At 35.7% G+C, this 22984-nt stretch overlaps 1 protein-coding gene across 5 annotated transcripts in view; it reads right to left on the bottom strand.

Moving 5' to 3' along the window:
• WDPCP (WD repeat containing planar cell polarity effector) overlaps positions 1 to 22984 on the bottom strand; it is a 487239-nt gene that overhangs the window by 30786 nt on the left and 433469 nt on the right. For all 5 annotated transcript variants that reach the window (XM_050753476.1, XM_050753477.1, XM_050753475.1 and 2 more), the window contains 2 exons: positions 4300 to 4364; positions 3715 to 3746 (listed from right to left, as the gene is read on the bottom strand). In XM_050753476.1, the coding sequence (XP_050609433.1) occupies positions 3715 to 3746; positions 4300 to 4364 (97 nt within the window). The remainder of the gene's footprint in view (positions 1 to 3714; positions 3747 to 4299; positions 4365 to 22984) is intronic.

Below are 22984 nucleotides of genomic sequence, written 5' to 3'. Positions count from 1 at the left end.
AATTATGTGGTCAATTTTGGAATACGGGTGATGTGGTGCTGAGAGGAATGTATATTCTGTTGATTTGGGGTGGAGAGTTCTGTAGATGTCTATTAGGTCTGCTTGCTGCAGAGATGAGTCCAATTCCTGGATATCCTTGTTAACTTTCTGTCTCGTTGATCTGTATAATGTTGACAGTGGGGTGTTGAAGTCTCCCATTATTATTGTATGGGAGTCTAAGTCTCTTTGTAAGTCTCTAAGGACTTGCTTTATGAATCTGGGTGCTCCTGTATTGGGTGCATATATATTTAGGATAGTTAGCTCTTCCTGTTGAATTGATCCCTTTACCATTATGTAATGGCCTTCTTTGTCTCTTTTGATCTTTGATGGTTTAAAGTCTGTTTTATCAGAGACTAGTATTGCAACCCCTGCTTTTTTTGGTTCTCCATTTGCTTGGTAGATCTTCCTCCATCGCTTTATTTTGAGCCTATGTATGTCTCTGCATGTGAGATGGGTCTCCTGAATACAGCAGACTGATGGGTCTTGACTCTTTATCCAGTTTGCCAGTCTGTGTCTTTTAATTAGAACACTTAGTCCATTTACGTTTAAGGTTAATATTGTTATGTGTGAACTTGATCCTGTCATTATGATATTAACTGGCTATTTCGCTCGTTAGTTGATCCAGTTTCTTCCTAGCATCGATGGTCTTTACATTTTGGCATGTTTTTGCAATGGCTGGTAGCGGTTGTTCCTTTCCATGTTTAGTGCTTCCTTCAGAGTCTCTTGTAAGGCAGGCCTGGTGGTGACAAAATCTCTAAGAATTTGCTTATCTGTAAAGGATTTTATTTCTCCTTCACTTATGAAACTTAGTTTGGCTGGATATGAAATTCTGGGTTGAAAATTCTTTAAGAATGTTGAATATTGGCCCCCACTCTCTTCTGGCTTGGAGAGTTTCTGCTGAGAGATCTGCTGTTAGTCTGATGGGCTTCCCTTTGTGGGTAACCCGACCTTTCTCTCTGGCTGCCCTTAAGATTTTTTCCTTCATTTCAACTTTGGTGAATCTGGCAATTATGTGTCTTGGAGTTGCTCTTCTCGAGGAGTATCTTTGTGGTGTTCTCTGTATTTCCTGGATTTGAATGTTGGCCTGCCCTACTAGGTTGGGGAAGTTCTCCTGGATGATATCCTGAAGAGTGTTTTCCAACTTGGTTCCGTTGTCCCCCTCACTTTCAGGCACCCCAGTCAGACGTAGATTTGGTCTTTTTACATAATCCCATACTTCTTGAAGGCTTTGTTCATTTCTTTTTCTTCTTTTTTCTTTGGGTTTCTCTTCTCGCTTCATTTCATTCATTTGATCCTCAATCGCTGATACTCTTTCTTCCGGTTGATCGAGTCGGTTACTGAAGCTTGTGCATTTGTCACGTATTTCTCGTGTCATGGTTTTCATCTGTCACTTCGTTTATGGCCTTCTCTGCATTAATTATTCTAGTTATCAATTCTTCCACTCTTTTTTCAAGATTTTTAGTTTCTTTGCGCTGGGTACGTAATTCCTCCTTTAGCTCTGAAAAGTTTGATGGAGTGAAGCTTTCTTCTCTCATCTCGTCAAAGTCATTCTCTGTCCAGCTTTGATCAATTGCTGGCGATGAGCTGCGTTCCTTTGGAGGGGGAGATGCGCTCTTATTTTTTGAATTTCCAGCTTTTCTGCCCTGCTTTTTCCCCATCTTTGTGGTTTTATCTGCCTCTGGTCTTTGATGATGGTGATGTACTGATGGGGTTTTGGTGTGGGTATCCTTCCTGTTTGTTAGTTTTCCTTCTAACAGTCAGGACCCTCAGCTGTAGGTCTGTTGGAGATTGCTTGAGGTCCACTCCAGACCCTGTTTGCCTGGGTATCAGCAGCAGAGGCTGCAGAAGATAGAATATTGCTGAACAGCGAGTGTACCTGTCTGATTCTTGATTTGGAAGCTTCCTCTCAGGGGTGTACTCCACTGTGTGAGGTGTGGGGTGTCAGTCTGCCCCTAGTGGGGGATGTCTCCCAGTTAGGCTACTCAGGGGTCAGGGACCCACTTAAGCAGGCAGTCTATCCGTTCTCAGATCTCAACCTCCATGTTGGGAGATCCACTGCTCTCTTCAAAGCTGTCAGACAGAGTCGTTTGCATCTGCAGAGGCTTCTGCTGCTTTTTTTTTGTTGTTGTTGTTGTTTAGCTGTGCCCTGTCCCCAGAGGTGGAGTCTACAGAGACAGGCAGGCCTCCTTGAGCTGCTGTGAGCTCCACCCAGTTCGAGCTTCCCAGCAGCTTTGTTTACCTACTTAAGCCTCAGCAATGGCGGGCACCCCTCCCCCAGCCTCGCTGCTGCCTTGCCGTTAGATCACAGACTGCTGTGCTAGCAATGAGGGAGGCTCTGTGGGCGTGGGACCCTCTGGGCCAGGTGTAGGATATAATCTCCTGGTGTGCCCGTTTGCTAAGACTCTTGGTAAAGTGCAGTATTGGGGTGGGAGTTACCCGATTTTCCAGGTGATGTGTGTCTCAGTTCCCCTGGCTAGGAAAAGGGATTCCCTTCCCCCTTGCGCTTCCCAGGTGAGGCAATGCCTCGCCCTGCTTCAGCTCTCGCTGGTCGGGCTGCAGCAGCTGACCAGCACCGATTGTCCGGCACTCCCTGGTGAGATGAACCCAGTACCTCAGTTGAAAATGCAGAAATCACCTGTCTTCTGTGTCGCTCACGCTGGGAGCTGGAGACTGGAGCTGTTCCTATTCGGCCATCTTTCCTATATATCTACAATCCTAGCCTTTCTGAAATTGGTATAACAGGAAATTGCTGTTTCCTCTCAAAATGAACTGAGATGTGATATCAGGGACAGACACAGAGAGGGGTTCAGAACTAGCTGTCAGATGTGCTATTTTACATGCATTATTTATAAAAATTATATGTAAGTAATAAAATATATTGAATAATTTAATCATTATTATACACCTTTTATTTTTAAATTTTTTACTTTGGATAATTTCAAACATATAACAAAACAGAGAATGACATTTGCAAACTGCTATATTACCCGCTACCCAGTTTCATCGGTTATCAACTCCTGGCTATTCTTTTTTTTTTTTTTTTTTTTTCTGTGACACAGAGTCTTGCTCTGTCACCCAGACTGGAGTGCAGTGGCATGATCTTGGCTCACTGCAATTTCTGCCTCCCGGGTTCAAGTAATTCTAATGCCTCAGTCTCCCAAGCAGCTGGGATTACAGATGCAACCGTGACACCTGGCTAATTTTTGTATTTTTAGTAGAGACGGGGTTTTGCCATGTTGGCCAGACTAGTGTCAAACTCCTGACCTCAAGTGATCTGCCTGCCTTGGGCTCCTTAAGTGCTGGGATTACAGGTGTGAGCCACCGTGCCCGGCCAACTCCTGGTTACTCTTAATTCACCTATATCCCTTCTACTTTCTCCCTACTGAATTATTCTGAGTCAACTTGAAGATGTATAATTTCATTTGTACATATTCTGTTATGCACAATTTTATTTTAAAATAGCTTTTAAATAATAATTACAACTTGGGAATACTGAAAAGCTGAATAGTTTTTTAGAAGCTGTTAGTGTAGTTAATATAGACCAGTTAATGTAGTTAATGTAGTCCAGTTAATGTAGACCAATAGATAGCATTTCTTGAGTTCAAAATGATCATATACATTATGCTTTTCTCTTAGAATTTAAATGTCTAGTGATAAACAGGGAAAGTGTTTTACCTGTTCTCTGCAGTCTTCTCTCAGTTCTCCGTCTAAAGTAAAAGATTAAAACATTAATTATATTAAAAATCTAATAAAGGACCTTAAGAAAAAGTTTTTACAACACTAAAAACAGAAATGCTGAAAACAGTAACAAATAAGTTAAAATGCTGAAAACTCTAGAGAAATAAAAAAGCAAACCTTAACATAGTATGAAAGTACCAATCATTTTCATACATATGTGTATGGCTACCTTGTGTTACAGTATTTACTATGTATAGTATATACTATAGTATATACTAGCAGCATATCACTTGAGAGCTTATTAGAAATGCAGAGCCATAGGCTCCAGCCCAGATCTGCTGAATCAGAATCAACTTTTTAACAAGATCTCCAAATTTATATATATTTATTTGTATGATCATTGAAATTTCACCTTTGTAATAATCAGGCAACTTGGTATTTTGTATCAGTCACAAGCAGTCTTATACCAACTAGAAATGCTCAGAGTTTTCTTATTTTTATTAATTTACTGAAAGTTCTTACAAGCTATAACATAGTTTTTCTGTTATACTTTGAATACTTAGGTTTCTTGAATACCATTACCTTCTGCATTACAGGTATTAGTCATCAAAAATCCAGAACAGATGTCTTTTTCAAGTTCATTCCTTCTGTCAATTATTTGGAAAAAGGATTAAAAAAGAAAATTTTAAGATTAAGTATAAGTTATAGATTTTAAAGCATTAAAATATTTTAAAATTTCTGGGTTAAAAAATGTAATTAAAAAATTTCTTTGGAAACTTTCAACAATATAGTAATCATTTAAATACCATTATATTTAAAAACACAGAAAGGCACTTTTAATTTTTCCACCATTAAATATTTTACAGGACATTTCAAAGAGCAGCTAAATTAAACTTTAACATACAAATAATGTATTTTACATATGAAGTTTTAAGAAAAACAATCATGGAAACCAAATGTGATGCTCTGAACTCATGGTTATTACAAAATTAAAATGAATGACAAAGTTTTATAAACTTGTAAAAGTAATTCACTTTTGATATAGAAACCCCCCCGCCAAAACACAGAAAAAGAATAATGTAAATATCCAGAACTCTTCTCTGGATATTTAGCTCCACTACTTATTATTATGTATCTTTTAAAAAAATAAAACTGAGGTAATATGGTCTTGTGAAATTTCATGTCATCATCTTTCACTTATTATATATTTTTTGTTTTAAAATTTTTACTGTTTATATGTTAAAATTGACTTTCTTAAGGTATTGAGTTTTGTGAATGTTAACAGATGTTTAGATTCTTGTTATTACTATTACAAATAGAATATAGAACAGTTTCATCATGCCAAAAAAACCTCCCTTATATACTTTATAGTCACACTCCCCTCAACCTATACACCCTGGCAACCACAGAAATGTTCTTCATAACTATAGTTTTGACTTTACGAATGTCATATAATTGGAATTACACCATATAAACTTTTGTGACTGGCTTCTGTCATTCAGTATAATGCCCTGATATTCATCCAAGTTGTTAAATGTATATCAGTGGTTCACTGCTTTTTATTGCTGAGCCGTCTTCCATTACAGATGCGTGTACCAGTTTATTTATTCACCTGTTGAAGGGCATTTTTCTCAGTTTTTGAAAATTATGAATAAAACTGCTACAAGCATTCATGTACAGGTTGTTGTGTGAATCTGATTTTACTTTTCTAGTGTAAATACTTAATGGGATTGTTGAATCATATGGTAAATACATGTTTAACTTTATAAGAAACTGCAAAACTGTTTCCCAGAAGAGTTGTACCATTTTATATTACATCTCATGCAACAATGAATGAGAGTTCAGTTACTTTGCATCATCCTCACCAGCACTTGAAATTGTCAGTATTTTTAAAAATTATTGACATTCTAATAGGTATACAGAGGTATCTTATCATGGTTTTAATTTCAGTTTCCCAAATAGCTAATGATATTAAATTTATTTGTTTGCTATTCATATATCTCCTTATTGAAATGTCCATCCAAGTCTTTTGACCACTGTAATTGGGCTATTTGTTTTCTTACTGTTGAGCTTTGAGAGTTCTTTATATATTCTGGATACAACTCCTTTGCTGGATATGTGACTTCCAAATATTTGTTCTCATCATACAGCTTGTCTTTTCAGGGTCCTAACAGTGCCTTTTGAGGAACAACAGTTGATGAAGTTACCAATTTTTAAAAAATGGATCATGCTTTTGGTGTCTAGTTGGAGAATTCTTTGTTAATCCCAGGTCACAAATATTTCCTCCTATGCTTTCTTCTAAAACTTTGATAGTTTTACATTTTATATTTAGAGCTATGATTTATTTTTAGTTAATTTTTGAGAGTAATGTATGAGGTTTAGTTTGAGATTCTTTGTGTGTCTGTGTGTTTATAGATGTCCATTGTGCCAATACCATTTGTTGAAAAACTATCCTTTCTCCATTGAATTACCTTTGTACTTTTGTCAAAAATCAGCTGGGCATATTTATATGTGTCTATTTCTGGGTTATATGTTCTATTTCATTAATCTGTGTGTCTGTCCTTTTACTAATACCATAATTTCTTGATTAGTTATAGCTTTGGGGATGGCAAACCACAGTCCCTAGGCCAAATCCAGTTCATACATATTTTATTAAATAAAGTTTTATTGGAATATATTCATTTTATATTATCTATGGCTGCTTCCTTGCTATGATGACAGAGTTAAGTAGTTGTGACACACTATGTGACCTGCAAAATCAAAAATCTTTACTAAATGACCCTTCACAGAAAATGTTTGTCAGCTCCTGCTTTAGCAAAAGTCCTAAGATCATGTTTGATTCTTCCAACATTATTTCCCTTTTTCAAAATGTTTCTTGTTATTCTAGCTTCTTTGTCTCTTTGTATAAATTTTAGAATCAGCTTGTTGATATCTTTAAAAAATTCTTCTGGGATTTTGATCAGAATTTTATCAAATCTTTAGATTAATCAGAAATCTTTAGATCAGTCAGGAGACAGCTGACATCTTTACTATATTGAGTCTTCAAACCATAAACACGTCTCTCCATTTATTTGTTTGTTTATTTATTTGACAGAGTCTCACTCTGTCGCTCAGGCTGGAGTGCAGTGGCAGGATCTTGCCTCACTGCAACCTCTGCCCCCTGGATTCCAGGGATTCTCCTGCCTCAGCCTCCTGAGTAGCTGGGACTACAGGCACGTGCCACCACATCTGGCTAATTTTTTAATTTTTTAATAGAGACAGGGTTTCACCATGTTGCCCAGGCTGGTCTCGAACTCCTGATGACCTCAGGTGATCTGCCCACCTTGGCCTCCCAAAGTGCTGGAATTACAGGCATGAGCCACCATGCCCGGCCCATTTATTTTAATCTTCTTAAGTTTTTAGCATACAGATGGAATGTTTTGTTAGACTTATAACATAGTATTTCATTTATTTTGGAGCTACTGTAATTTAAAAAGCTTTTTTGGTTTTCAGTTGTACATTACTAGTATATAGAAATACAATTGGGCTGGGGCGGTGGCTCACACCTGTAATCCCAGCACTTTGGGAGGCCGAGGCAGGCAGATTGCCTGAGGTCAGGAGTTCGAGACCAGTCTGGCCAACATGGTAAAACCCCATCTCTATTAAAAATACAAAAAAATTAGATGGGTGTGGTGGCATGCGCCTGTAATCCCACCTACTAGGGAGGCTGAGGCAGGGGAATTGCTTGAACCAGGGAGGTGGAGGTTGCAGTGAGCCAAGGTCGTGCCATTGCACTCTAGCCTGGGCGACAGAGTGAGATTCTGTCTCAAAAAAAAAAAAGAGTTTTATGTGTTGACCATATATCTTGTGACCTTGCTAAATGCACTTACTAGTTGTAGGAACCATTTTGTCTGCAAAAAGGGATGGTTTCATTTCTTGTTTAGTGCAGTGTTGCATAAGAGTGGTAAAAGTGGACATTTTTACCATGTTTCCAATCTTACAAGGAAAACATTCAGTCTTTCTCTATCAAGTAGGATAATAGCTGTATAGTATTCTTTTTTTCCTTCTTGGTAGAAACTCTCTATAGTTTGAGGAAGCCCCCTTCTACTCCTAGTTTTCTGTTTTGTTTTTTTTTTAATCATGAATGGGTATGGAATTTTGTCAGACATGCTTTTTATACCAGTTGATCAGTTGATTTTTCTTATTTATACTTTTAAAATTGTGGATTCCATTAATTTTTGAATATTGAATAAGCTGTGCCTTCCCAAGATAAATCCCACTTAATTCTGGTATATTATTATTTTTATATATTGCTAAATTCTTAATTCTTGAGGATTTTTACTTCTATATTTATGAGAGACAGTAGTCTATAGTTTTTTTGTACTGTCTTTTTTTTTTTTTTTTTTTAAAAAATTCCATGGGACTGCTTTATATCTTTTTTTGTACTATCTTTGGGTAGTAGCCTCAAAATGAGCTGGGGTGTGTTGAGTCATCATCTTATATTTTCTGAAAGAACTGTGCACAATTGATAGTATATTTTTCTCTCAACGAATTCACCAGTGAAACCATAGGGACCTGGAGATATCTTTTACAGAGTTTTTTGTTTTGTTTTAAACTACAAATTTAATTCCTTTAATAGCCATAGGATTCAGATAATCTCTTTCATTTTCTGCCAGTTTGGTAGTTTGTGGCTTTCAAGGAATTATTCCATTCAAACTATGTTGTTAAGCTTATTTGCATACAGTAGTTCATGACATTATTTTTTATCTACTTAATGTCGGTAAAGTTTAAGATAATATACCCTCTTTCATTCCTGATATCAACAATCTATGTCTTCTTTTTCTCTTTGTCTGACTAGAGTTTTATCAGTGTTGTTGATCTTTTCAAACAGGCTTTTGACTTCATTAATTTTTCTGTTTTCAACTTCAATAATATATGCTCTTTATTATTTCCTTTCTTCTGCTTCCTTTGAGTTTACTTTGCTTTTCTTCCTCTAGTTCCTTTAGATGGAAGTTTAGATTGTTGACTGAGGCATTTCTTCTTTTCTAATATAAGCATTTATTTGAATAAAATTCTTATTTTAAGTTGTGATTTTTTTTTTCTCAGTTTATAATCTTTTCTGATTTCATTAAGACCACCTCTTTGACCTAGGGATTATTTAGAAGTGTGTTAATTTCTAAGTGTTTGGAGAATTTTCTCTATTTCTGTTATTTATTTCTAATCCATTCCCATTATGGTCAGAGGACATACTTTGTGTATTCTTTTAAGTTTGTTTTATGACCCAGGATATGGTCCGTCTTGGTAAATGTTCACATACACTGCAAAAGGATGTATGTTCTACTGTTGTTGGGTGGAATGATTTTCTGTCACTAGTTCTATCAGTTGTTGAGAAAGCACTGATGCAGTCTACAAATGCAAATGTAGATTTGTCTGTTCCCATTGTGATCTCTATCATTTTTTCTTATATATTATGTCATTCTCTTGTCAGATGCAAACACATTTAGAATTGTTATGCTTCCTTGATAAATTGACTTTTATCATCTTTTCCTTCTTTCCTAGTGTCCCAAGTTTCCCTCTGGTACCATTTACCTTATGTCTCAAGAACTTCCTTTAGTAATTCTTTAATAACAAATCTACTGGAAACATATTTGCTTAGTTTTCCTTCACCAAATTTGAAGTTTTCAGGTATTCTTTGTATATATATATTTTCAGCATTGCGTTCTTTATCTTCTCCTTCTAGGGCTCTGATGTCATGAATGTTAGACCTTTTGGCATTGCCTCACAGGCCCCTCAGTTCACTTTTTTTAAAAAAAATGTTTTCTCTGTCATTCAGTGGATGCTTTTGATTGATCTGTCTTCAAGTTCATTGACTTTCCTGTGTTACCTCTATTCTGCTATTATCAAACCTATCAATGAGTTAAAAAATTTTGTGGGGGCCAGGCATGGTGGCTCACGCCTGTAATCCCAGCACTCTGGCAGGCTGAGGTGGTTGGATCATTTGAGTTCAGGAGTTCAAGACCAAACACGGTAAAACCTCATCTCTACCAAAAAAAAAAAAAAAAAAAAGCAAAAATTAGCAGAGCATGGTGGCATGCACCTGTAGTCCCAGCTCCTTGGGTGGCTGAGGTAGGAGGATCGCTTGAGCCCAGGAGGTTAAGACTGCAGTGAGCTGTGATTGCTCCATTGCAATCTAACCTGTGAGAGAGAATGAGACCCTGTCTCAAAAAAAACTTTTTTTTTTTTTTTTTTTTTTTTTTGGTTAAATTACTTTTGAATTCTTTGTTTCTTCTTTGTACCTTCTATTTCTTTTCGATACTTGTTTTTTTTGTTGTTGTTGGTGGTGGTTGTTTTTTTTAAAGAGATGAGGTCTCACTAGTTGCCTAGGCTACCCTCCAACTCCTGGGCTTCAAGTGATCTTCCTGCCTCAGTCTCCCAAGTAGCTGGGACTACAGGTGCATGCCACCATGCCTGGCTGGTTTCAGTAATTTTAATGATTGTTGGAGCTCCTTAAAGTTTGTCAGATAATTCCAACATTTGTCATCTCAGCGTTATTGTCTTTTGATAGTCTTTTCTCATGTGAGTTGAGATTTTCTTGCCGCTTTATATATCAAGTAATTTTTGGTATCCTGGACATTTTGAATATTTTAAGACTTGGTCTTGTTAAAATTCTGTGATGAATGTTATTTTTGTTTTAGCAAGCACTTATTATGTTTAGCTTCAAGTTACAGTGTTCCTTTGTGAGCTATGGTATGTCAGTTTACTTTTCAAAGCCTCTTTGCAGGGCTGTTTGTTGTGCTATTTGGTGATATTTGCAGTGCTGTCAGTGTGTGTACCATCCAGCAGCAAACATATAACCTGGGTGATAGTTTATCTATCAGTTTAGATCTCAAAGTCTTTTATATACTGGTTAGAATCAGATCCACACATGCGTACCTTGGGGTAAGCCCCGGAGTTTATAAACAATTTAATGGGGTTGTTTTCACAAGCTTTCATGTCTGCAATCTCCTTTGGTGCTTTCTGGATCCAGGAAGCTGCATCTTTAGTTACCTTATGCTTCCATGTACCTCCATGGTTGCACTTGACTCTAGGCCCAACTGGTGGTGAACTAAAGGAAAAGATAACTAGTAAACTCGCCACAGGTTCAGAGGCACCTCAAGTTCTTTTCTTCTTCCTCATTTCTTCTGTATTATTTACTTTTCAGAGTCCCCAAACAGCTGCTCCAATATATTCTACCTAGGATTTTTAGCTGCATTCAATGGGTGAGACAGGAGGAATGTGCTTACTCCATCTTACCTGGAACTAGAATCTGATAATCATGATTTTAAGTGAGTATATAGTATCTGTTATTTAGATATACTGTAATTTAGTCATTAATTCCCCATATATATTTTTAGGTCATTCACTTATGTAACAACAATGTGATTAACATTTTTATGTTTATGTTACAAAAATGAAATTTAAAGTTATAGCACTTTTAGGCTTTTGTTATATGTTGCTAAAATTAGTTTCTGAAAGATTGATGCTGATTTACAAATTTGACCATCACAAAGAATATTGACCACAATTGATTAAAACACATCAAATGATATTTAAAAATCCGTATGAACCTCCCCTCCCCTACTACCCAAAATAGTGGCCACTACTGGGGGTTGCTGGGTTAATTTATTATCCTAAAAACTGATAAATCTAGGGAGGTTATCAAGCATTTACTCTGCCTTTCGAGGTAACTGAATCGTTGATAAGGAAACTTTTATTATGTATAGAAGTACTCAAACTTACAAATGCAGGAGTTACAAAATTAGAAAATCATTATTTCACAACCCCTAATAAAATAATCTAGGCAATGTTTATCAGTGATTTCAAAAACATCAGGTGAAAGGTTGATGGGGAAGTTTATAATGGAGAATTCCATTAATCAGTCTTTGTTTCCCTGAAAGACATTATATACCTCATGTTGTGATGTAATAAGAAGCCCACAGTACCATCTACTATATATTACTTGGGACACAAAGCAACAATTTCCCCAAATTTGCTTATAGAACCATAAGTAAGAAAACAAAATAATAAAAATGTATAAATATAGGGGATTTGCAGATGACATGTTCTCTTCTTCCTTGTTCCAGATATGCAGTGTATCTCTGGGAGGAAGCATACAAAGCTTGATGTACCTTGAACCATAGTTAATAGATATGGTCTGTAAGGAAAGTATTACATGATGGTGTGAAAGTGTGTCAGGGCATACTTAAGGAATTTTCTGGGGCTCTGTCATATCTGCAGAAGGCAGTTCAGTACCCTTGTCTAGCTCTATTTTCACTTGTCCATGAAACAGCAAGACAAAAGCATCTATTATTTACTTATAATTTTTGCATGTATATATACATGACACCATATTCCTTATGTTGCTTTTCACTTTCCATAATTCCCTCTCTAAAAGTTTTAATTTCTTAACCTTTTTGTAACTCCTCTTTGACACAGAAAGGTATGTGAACCTAGATTCAAAGAATATGGCACAGAGATAATAAATAGACTCAAAGAAATAGTGAAAAATAGTAAAAGCAGATAGACATTTCTGGCTGTTCTGCAATAGTAGTATTTCATGATTTTGAAACACATATTTCAATATTTCATTATTCACTAACAAAGCTGCAGGAGGTCCATATCTGAGGATAACTGCTTTCAGAAAGTAAAATAAAAAAAGTCCCTAAAGTGAATCAATTTAAAATGGGGTTGAAAATCATAGTAAATGGTGACAATATAATCTGACTAAAAATAAGAGGTAAAAATATATAGATAAGCTTATTTTATCTTGTATTAATAAAATATGTTATAATTTCAACTGTTCATAAATTCATTTTGTTTTTTTGGACATGGAGTCTTGCACTGTTGCCCAGGCTGGAGTGCAATGGCATGATCTTGATTCACTGCAACCTCCGCCTCCTGTGTTCAAGCGGTTCTCCTGCCTCAGCCTCCTGAGTAGCGGGGACTACAGGCATGTACCACCACACTCGGCTAATTTTTGTATTTTTATTTTTAGTAGAGATGGGGTTTCACCATGTTGGCCAGGCTGGTCTTGAACTCCTGACCTCAAGTGATCTGCCTGCCTCAGCCTCCCAAAATGCTGGGATTATAGGCGTGAGCTGCTGTGCCCAGCCATCTGTGCATAAATTCTTAGATGGAACAGAGAGTCAGTTTGATTTGGAGAGTGGGGAATGGTTCTACTTTTTCGGACCAAATTGTCTTACAGTATGATATGGCATGTTTGACTTCATATTCAACTTGCACAGCATACAAGTTCAGAAAGACGGCCATTTTTTTCAAAAAATATTCGAGGACTTAATTTTTCTGAGGGATTGTATTAATACTTTGATAAATTCATCTGCAGTTTTATTATTATTGTTGAATTTCTCTTTTTAAGTTAATTGGTCTCAGTGCCTTTTCCTGATTTACCAGTAGTTTTACACGAGATCTGAACATTTAACATCTCTTTCATTGACTTCATGAAATATTGTTTTTGCAAGAATTTTAGTAGTTTTAAAATATGTTTGTATTGCTGTGTTGGGTATTTAAAGAGCTGACAGTCAGTGAAAATACTGATAAACTAATATTTCATAGGTGGAGATAAATGCTAGTCTTCACTGCGGAGGGATATTTGAATGGGGAGAGGACTGAGTTTACAAGTAGTTAACTTATTATTAAATATTTCATATTATAAGGACTATTGTTCTATGTAAACTCATAACTACAGGGTCTCAGATAATGAATATTTGGGTAAATACGAACCCCTATAGCTAAAAAATTATATCTTTGAATGCAACTTATGAAGTTTGAATGCTCTGAGCTTTGTGGGATAAAAGTACTATGCAAATAGTAAGTGTCACATGAAGTCCACTAAAAATGGTTAAGGATTTCAAAACATGTAATATAGATAAGGTTTTATACATGAAATTATACCTCATTTGACTTAGTTACTAAAAATAAAATGAAACATTCCAAGTGAAAACACTTCTTAAAATACATAAAATTTGGTGCTTTAGATTTTCTAAGGTTTTCATTTGTCTAGTTCTGGTACTGGAGAACTAACTGCAGTTCCATAAAAGAGCTGTACATCTATAAAGCAACTCATTTCCTTCCAGCTTTTCTTGAGACATATTAAAGCCACAATAAAATATAACTTTTCCTTCTCAATAAGCTTTAGTGGATCAGAAAAAGAAACTAAGAAAATAGGCCATATTAAGCTGGAGAGAAAATGGAAATCTTTTTGTTCTTCAACTCCCATTGTCTTTCTCACATTATCAGTTTTCTTAAAAATAGCTATAGTCATTGAAAACGTGTAAACATCTTTAGATTGCCAAATTGATTATACCTTTTCATTTTTATGTTTTAAAAGAGCTTAAGATTGTCTTCTTTGAAAAGATGTTTAAAATTAGACACATTTAATTATATACCAAGGCTTAGAAAAGGATATCTCTAGTGAGTTTCTGGTTTTATAGGCAGCAAACATAAAGCACCTAGTGGGCACAATATGAACTTACAGTTTTATGTAATATACATTAAAGCTACCTTAAGAGCTCAACACACTGGAAATGCTTAGTATATTCTACATTTATTTCAGTTTAAGATACAGAAATGGACTTCCTAGACATACGCCATATGTTCTCCTCTCATGCCAAGTTAACAAGAATTAAAAGACTGAGATGAATAAACAAGGTCAACTTAGGCTGAGCCAAATTAGACAACAGAATAATTGTCAGATTTTCTGTTGGCAGGGACAGTTTGTTTTGAGCCAATCTTCATGAATTATAGGCTGTAATTTTTTTTTTCCTGGTAAGTCTACTGCCAGGCATTCTGTTGACAATTTCTTTGTTTTGTAAACACTGAAAATTTTCATCCATTATATTGTTTATAGGCACACACCAGGATTCTGAATAGATGAGTATTTTTGGTTTGTTCCAACTTAAAGGAAAACTGCTTAGACATGAATCAAATAAAATCATGCCAAAATTTAACAACTTTTAACAAGATAGTATTTCATTTGGAGTTTCTTATGTATGAATTCAATACTGGTTCATTATAATAGCAGGAAACCAACCAATATTGTAGTTAATTTCTAGCTGTAAATATCAAAGTAGATATATTTACTGCAATACAAGGTTTATTTGTTCTACAACAAATAATTTCAGACCTTGGAAAGGATAATCTAATACAAATGAGAAAATTGAGGCAACCAGAGAAGTTGACTTATTTGAAATATAAGAACTAGTTTAGGGCTGTACCTAATCTAATTATTTTTAATTTAGTCCTAGGATCATCCATTTTGTTTATACACTGTCTGACATGGTTTAGATCTGTGTCCTCACCAAATCAAATTTGACATATGTCAAATTGTAATCCCCACAGTTAGAGGTGGGACCTGGTGGGAGGTGATTGGATCGTAGGAGTGGTTTCTCATGAATGGCCTAGCACTGTCTCCTTGGTGCTGTTCTTGTGATAGCAAGTAAGTTCTCATGAGATCTGGTGGTTTAAAAGTGTGTGGCACCTCCTCCCAAACCCCTCTATTCCTCCTGCTCTGACCATGTGAAGTACTGGCTCCCCCTTTGCCTTCTGCCATGATTGTAAGTTTCCTGAGGCCTCCCCAGAAACTGAGCAGATGCTAGCATCATGCCTCCTGTACAGTCTGAGGAAGAGTGAGCCAATTAAACCTCTTTTCTTTATAAATTACCCAGTCTCAGGTATTTCTTTATAAGAATGCAAGGTCAGACCAATATAATGTTTAAGGTTTTAATTTGTTACACACAAATGTGTATGTATAAAGATATAATTTATAACAACACAAAGGATCTAGAGAGAGGAATGGAGCAATACAGGAGCAAAGGTTTTATATACTATTGATGTTAAATTGATATTAAAACAAACTAAATGGTTATAAATTAAGATTTATAATCATCAGGTAAACCACAAAGAAAAAGCCTCCAAAGAAACGACAAGGATATTAAAATACCTACTTAACACAAGAGAAGGCAATAAGTGAGGAATAGAGGAATAAAAAGCTACAAGAAATGTGGAAAATGGCAGCAAAATGACTGATGTGAATCCTGACTTATTAGTAATTACATTAATAATAAATGGATTAAACCCTCCAATTAAAAGGCAGAGATTGGAACAATGAATTTTAAAATAATCACTTTCGAATCTTTTAAGATATGTGACAGTATGTAAGAGACAAAGTGAGAAACTTTAAAAGAGAATTTAAAAAAATATTGTTTTTCTTATGTAAAGTAAGTGTCCCTCAATTCCTGTTGTGTTTTAGCTAGGAATGGGAGCTGAATTTTGTCAAAGGCTTTTTCAACATCTATATAAATAATTGTATGATTTTTATCAACCTTAGATCTATTAATATGGTATATGATATTAATGGATTTGGTAACACTAAAACAACCTTGTATTTTCAGGGTGGATCCATGTGTTGGATTTTTTTCACTAATATTTTACTTAATATTTTTTACATGGATGATATTGGCTTGTCATTTTTCTGTAGAAAATTTTTTTTTTTATTTTCAGTGCTTTGGAATAATTTATACAGCATTGGGAATATCTGATCTTTGAAGGTTTGGTAGAATTCTAGCCGGTCATCTGGGCCTTTTGCTCTTTTACAGGGTAATTTCTTAATAACCTTGTCTATTTCTTTTATGAAAACTGGTGTGCTTCAGATTTCTAAATTCAATGGTGGACACTTTTGGCAATCTGTATTTAACTAGTATATTATCTATTGTTTTCTAAGTTTTCAAATTCATTTGCACAGAAATTTGCAAAGTAGTCTGTTATGACTAAAAAGAAAAAACCCTCTCTTGTTTAAATGGTTAATTTCTCCCTCCTTCCTTCTGCCATTTCTTATTTTGTATGTTTGTGTTTTCTCTCTCTTTTTTTGATCAAGCTGGTCTATTTTGTTGTTTCAAAAACATTTGGATTTGATATCTTAATTACACCTACGGTTTTTTGTTTGTTTGTTTTTGTTTTTTGTCTTCTATCTGAGGTGTCAGTAATCTATGGCTTATGGACTGGTTACCTGTTTTTGTAAATAAAATTTTTTGTTTTGCTTTGGAAATTTCTTTTTTTGTTTTAATTTTAATTTTTTTATTTTGAGACAGAGTCTTGCTCTGTCGCCCAGGCTGGAGTACAATGGCGCAGTCTAGGCTCAGTGCAACCTCTGCCTCTTGGGTCCAAGCAATTCTCCTGCCTCAGCCTCCCAAAGTAGCTGGGATGACAGGTGTGTGCCACAACACCCGGCTAATTTTTGTATTTTTAGTAGAGACGGGGTTTCACCACGTTGGCCAGGCTGGTCTCAAACTTGACCCTGACCTTGTGATTCGCCTGCCCTAGCCTCCCAAAGTGCTGGGATTACAGGAATGAGCCACCGCGCCTGGCTAATTTTTAATTTGTTGGATACATAGTAGGTGTATACATTTATGGGGTACATGAAATTTTAAGACAGGGTCTTGCTTTGTCACCCAGGCTGGAGTGCAGGGGCGCGATCAGCTCACTGAAACTTCTGCCTCCCGAGTTTCAGCAATTCTCATGCCTCAGCCTTCCTGAGGTGTGTGTCACCACGAATGGCTAAATTTTTTTGCATTTTTAGTAGAGATAGGGTTTTGCCGTGTTTGCCGAGCTGGTCTCGAACTCCTGGCCTCAAGTGATCCGCCTGCCTCAGTCTCCCTAAATGCTGGGATTACAGGCATTAGCCACCGTGCCTGGCAGTACATGAGATATTTTGATACAGGTATACAATGTGTAATAAGCACATCAGGGCAAATGAGGTGTCCATCACCTAAAGCATTTATCATTTCCTTGTGTTACAAACATTCTAGTTATACTCATTTATTTTTATTAAAATATACAATAAATTACTGTTAACTGTAATTACCCTGTTGTGCTATCAAATACTAGATCTCACTCATTCTATCTGACTGCATTTTTGTACCCATTAACCATCCCCGCCACCGTCAATTACCTTTCACAGCCTCTGGTAACCACTATTACATTTACTATCTCTATGAGTTCAAGTGTTTTAATTTTTAGCTTCCCACAGATGAGTGAGAACATGTGAAGTTTGTCATTTTGTGCCTGGCTTATTTCACTTAACATAATGTTCTCCAGTTCCATGTAAATAAAGTTTTATTGGACCACAGCCACATCCATTCATTTATGTATTGTCTATGACTGTTTTTGTGCTACAACAGAGTTAAATAGTTGCAGCAGAGAACATATGGTCCATCAACCTAAAATATTTACACTGAAGCCATTTAGGAGAAAAGTTTGCCAATGCCTGCTCTGCCTCATTAATTTCTGGTTTTATCTTTATTATTTCTTTCCTTGTGCTTTATTTTGGTTTAGTTTCTTGTTATTTTTTAAAGCTTTTGAGTTAGAATTGTTCTCTTTTTTCATTTTTTTTTCTTGTAAAAGTGCTTAGTGGTATCAATTTTCCTCTGATTATTATTTAAATACATCCCATATATTCTGATATGTAGTGTTTTATTATACTTACGTCTTAGAAATTTCATGTTGTATTTCTTCTTTCATCCAAAAGTTGTTTGAGAAAAAGTTTTAAAATTTATACAAGGAAGGGCATGTTGGTTCTTGTTAAACATTGCTGGTTTTATTACATTGTGGATGGAGAGTGTTTGTAATATTTAGTGAAATTTAATGATATATTTTGGCAAGTAACGTACTTGTTTTGTAAATAGTCCATGAATTCTTAGGAAGAAAACTTATTCTCTTTTATCAAGGAATAGAATTTGATGAATATTCATAATATCTACATTATTATGTTTAGGTATTATTTCTTGTTACTTTTTGCTTACTTGATCTATTCTGTAGTAAGCATAGTGAGTTAGGCTGGGTGTGGTGGCTCATGCCCATAATCCCAGCACTTTGGGAGGCCAAGGCAGGTGGATCACTTGAACCCAGAAGTTCAAGACTAGCCTCGGCAACATGGCAAAACTCCATCTCTGCAAAAAATACAAAAAATTAGCTGCGTGTGGTGACACATGCCTGTAGTCCCAGCCACCCAGGAGGCTGAGGTGGATCACCTGAGCCCAGGAGGTCAAGACTGTGGTGAGCCATGATCATGCCACTGCACTCTAGGCTGGGCAAGAATGAGACCCTGCCAAAAAAAAAAAAAAAAAATAGTAAGTTAAAATCTCCTATTATTCATATCTCTCTATATCTCCTTGCATCTTTTATAGATTTTCCTTTATAAAGGTGGCTTCTATATTATTTGTTGTACAAATATTCTTAAGTGTTTTATCTTTGTGAAAGTTGCATTAATTGCTTTTCTTTGTTGGATTTTATGCTTTTGGGCTTGAATTCTATAATTGGTATGGTTTCTGTTGGTTTATTTTCATTTGCCTGAATATCTTTTCCCATTCCTTTATTTTTACCCTTTCTGAATCATTTTATTTAGATGTATGTCTTTCTTGCAGTACATAGCTGGATCTTGCTTTATGAGCACATTGAAAATCTTTTTTTTTTTAATAGGTGAGGTGAGTCCATTTACATTAATTGATATGACTGATATGCTAGGTTTCAACTCTTTTACTAATATTTTATAATTTTGTGAATTTTGATATATTTGCTATGTTTCTCTCTGACGTGTGTTTCCTTTCTTCTCACTTATTTATCACTTGAGCCCAGGAGTTCTGGGCTGCAGAATGCCCATTGGGTGCCACACTAAGTTTGGCATCAACATGGTGACCTCCTGGGAGCTGAGGACCACCAGGTTGCCTAAGGTGGGGTCAGCTGGGCCAGGCTGGAAACAGAGTGGGTCAATCAGTAGTGGGATTATGTCTGTGAATAACCATTGTACTCCAGCCTGGGCAATACAGTGAGACTCCATCTCTTAAAAAACATAAATAAAAGTAAATGGTAGGTAGTAAAGTTTGTGGTTTTGTTCTAGTGGTTACCTTTGTACTTGTATCTTTTCTAATGCCCTTAGTCTCTTCTTAGTTAACTTTTATTATGTGGCATATGAGTTTTTATTGTATCTTTTAACTCCCACCTATTGGCTACACAACAATCAGTGAGCTTATTCTATCTTACTCTTTAACTCTCTGTTCCACTCCCATTTTCTAAAGCTGTATTACTTCTACTTAATCACAACATACAGTATTTGTATATGGGTCTTCCACCCCTTTTATCTTCTGTCTACATTTATATTTATTAAAATACAGTCAGTCCTTGTACTGACACTTTCTTACTCATCTCATGGTTAGATGAAACTCTTCCTCTAGTATTCCTCAAGAAAGGTTCATGGGTACAGAATTCCCTATATTGAAAACTGTTTCTTTTAGCGTTCATACTTGAAGGAGATCATGGATGACTATACTATCCTTGGTTCACACTTTCAGTCACTGAGTTTTTGAAAACTGTAGTTCTGCTTTTGCCTTGCCTTATATTTTATTTTTTTGAAAAGTTTGATACTTGTTTGAAAAGTTCAATACTTTTTTCCTGAAAGTGCACTTTGGGTGTCTGAGAAAAATTATAACAGAACAATCAGCTCCAAGAAATATCCTAGCTATACTCTTATATTTCAATGATTAAATGTTTAGGGCCTTCTGGTAAAAAGATCAAATAACTTACATAAGCAAAAGTACATGAATACATTTTGCAACATTCTCTTGGATTTTTAGTATCGAGTATTCTGTTACATTGTTTTATTTTTTCATTTTCATGGAATCCAATTATACAAGTGCTGTTGCTTCTTTGTCTTATCTCCCATTCCATTACTTTGTCTTGACTTTTTACTTCTCATTTTCTTTTGTTTTCTGCCATTTTCAGTGTTTTTAATTAAGTTTTATAATGAGTTTATTCTCATTTGGGTACCCTGTAACTTATTTTTCATTTTTGGATAATATTATGCTTTTTTTTTTCATTTATTTGTTTCAGTGGACTTTTTTGTTTTTGTTTTTGTTTTTGTTTGAGACAGGATATCACTTTGCAACCCAGGTTGGAGTGCACTGGCATAATCAGGACTCATTGAAGCCTTAATGTTCAGGGCCCCAAGCAATCCTCCCACCTCAGCCTCCCAAGTAGCTGGGACTGCAGGCATGGACCACCATGCCAGGCTAATTTTTTTTTTTTTCTTTTTTTAGTAGAGATGAGGTCTCGCTATGTTGCCCAGGCTGGTCTTGAGCCCCTGGGCTCAAGGGATCCTCCCACCTTGGCCTCCCAAAGTGTTGGGATTACAGGTGCAAGCCACCACACCTGGCCAATTTTCTTGGTGTCTTCTTCCATCCCTCCCTCCTTCTCTCCTGTCCATTTCTATTTTTCATTTTTGTCTTTTTCATTTTTTCTTCTTTTTCTTTTTCTTTTTTTTTTTTTTGAGACAGAGTCTCACTCTGTCACCCAGGCTGGAGTACAATTATGCGGCCTCAGTTCACTGCAACCTCTGCCTCCCGGGTTCAAGCAATTCCCCTGCCTCAGCCTCCCAAGGAGCTGGGATTACAGACATGTGCCATCACGCCAGGCTAATTTTTATATTTTTGGTAGAGATGCTAGTCTTGAACTCCTGACCTCAGGTGATCTGCCTCAGCCTCCCAAAGTGCTGGAATTACAGGCATGAACCACCATGCCTGGCCTCATTTTGTCTTTCTAATTCAGAGTGGGTTTCAATATACCCAGTTGCTTATTCCAATATATCTAATTCTGCCTGGTGTGTTGTTGTACAGTTTTCTTTGACATCATGATTGTTTTGGGGGAAGATAATTTTCCTTAATTGATGTGTGTAGTTTTCATTTTCTGTTACTTTGACGTAACTTCGTATGAAACTGTTCATCTTTTTCTTGTTTATTTTTGTGGTACTGGCTATGTTTTGTGAGGTCCTAGTTCAGCAGGGTCCTCAGTAGAGCAAAGTCTAGGCACTTGTTACTGTATGAATAGACATATAGATGAATGGAACAGAATGACAAATCCAGAAATAAACACTTAACACCTATAGTCAGTTGATTTTTGATGAAGGGGCAAAGGCAATTCTGTGGGTAAAATGAGTTTTTTTTCTCTCAAAAAAAGTAATGGGGAAATGTGTATTTCTATGTTCTAAATAATGAACTTAGACCCTTATTCACATCCTACATAAAAATTAACTCGAAATGGACTTAAATTTAAGAGCAGAAGCTATAAAACTTCTAGAAGAAAACATGAGAAAATATCCATCCGCATTCTCAGATTAGAAAGAAATTTAAGTACAACACATAAAAGACAATCAAAAAAAGAAAAAATTGCTCTCCTGGGCTTCACCAACATTTGGAAACGTTTGCACTTCAAAAGACACTACTGGAAAATGAAAAGGCAAGCCACAGACAGGGAGAAAATACTTGCATATCAGGTATTTAATAAGGAACCTGTATTCAGAATATATAAAAGTATCTTACAATTCAATAACAAGACAACTCAACTAAAGAATGGACAACAAATTTGAATAGTTATAACAATAAAGAATGCTAATGAGCAAATAAGAAATGTTCAACATCATTAGTTGTTACGGAAATGCAAATTAAAGCTACAATTAGATATCATTCTTCACCCACCAGAATAGTTATAATAAAAAAAGATCAACAATATTAAATGTTGGTGAGGATACTGAGAAACTGGAATCCTTATATATTGCTGGTGAGTATGTAAAATGTTACAGGCATTTTGGAAAACAATTTGGCAGTTTCTTAAAACTAGCAAATTAAATACAAACTTAGAATAAGACCCAGCAATTCAATTCCTAGATATCTGCCCAAGGGAAATGAAAATATATGTCCACTTAGAAACTTCAATGTGAATGTTTACAGCAACATTATTCATAATAGCCCCAAAATGGAAATAACCCAGATATCCATCAGCTGGTGAGTGGATAAGCAAAATGTGGCACATCTATGTAATAGAATACTATTCAGCAATTAAGAAGGAATAAACTATATATTACAACATGAGCCTCAGTAACATAATGCTAAGTGAAAGACGCCAGATACAAAAGACAATGTATTGTATGACTTCATTTATATGAAATGTCCAGATTATATGATTTCATTTATACAAAATTTCTCTAGAGACAGAAAGCAGAGCAATGTTTGCCTCAGGCTGGGTTAGGAGAATGGAAATTAAGTATAATGGAACTATTTGGGGGTGATGGAAATGCTCTAAACCTAAACTGTGGTGGTGGTCATACAGCTTTATAAATTTACCAAATATCATTGTCTTGTATACTTACAATGGGTGAATTTTATGGTATATGTAAGTGATATCTCAG

Source organism: Macaca thibetana, chromosome 13, assembly GCF_024542745.1.
Source record: "Macaca thibetana thibetana isolate TM-01 chromosome 13, ASM2454274v1, whole genome shotgun sequence".
Classification (NCBI taxonomy): domain Eukaryota; kingdom Metazoa; phylum Chordata; class Mammalia; order Primates; family Cercopithecidae; genus Macaca; species Macaca thibetana.
Note: the sequence above shows the minus strand (reverse complement) of the source record. Positions and strands in the feature narration are given on the sequence as shown.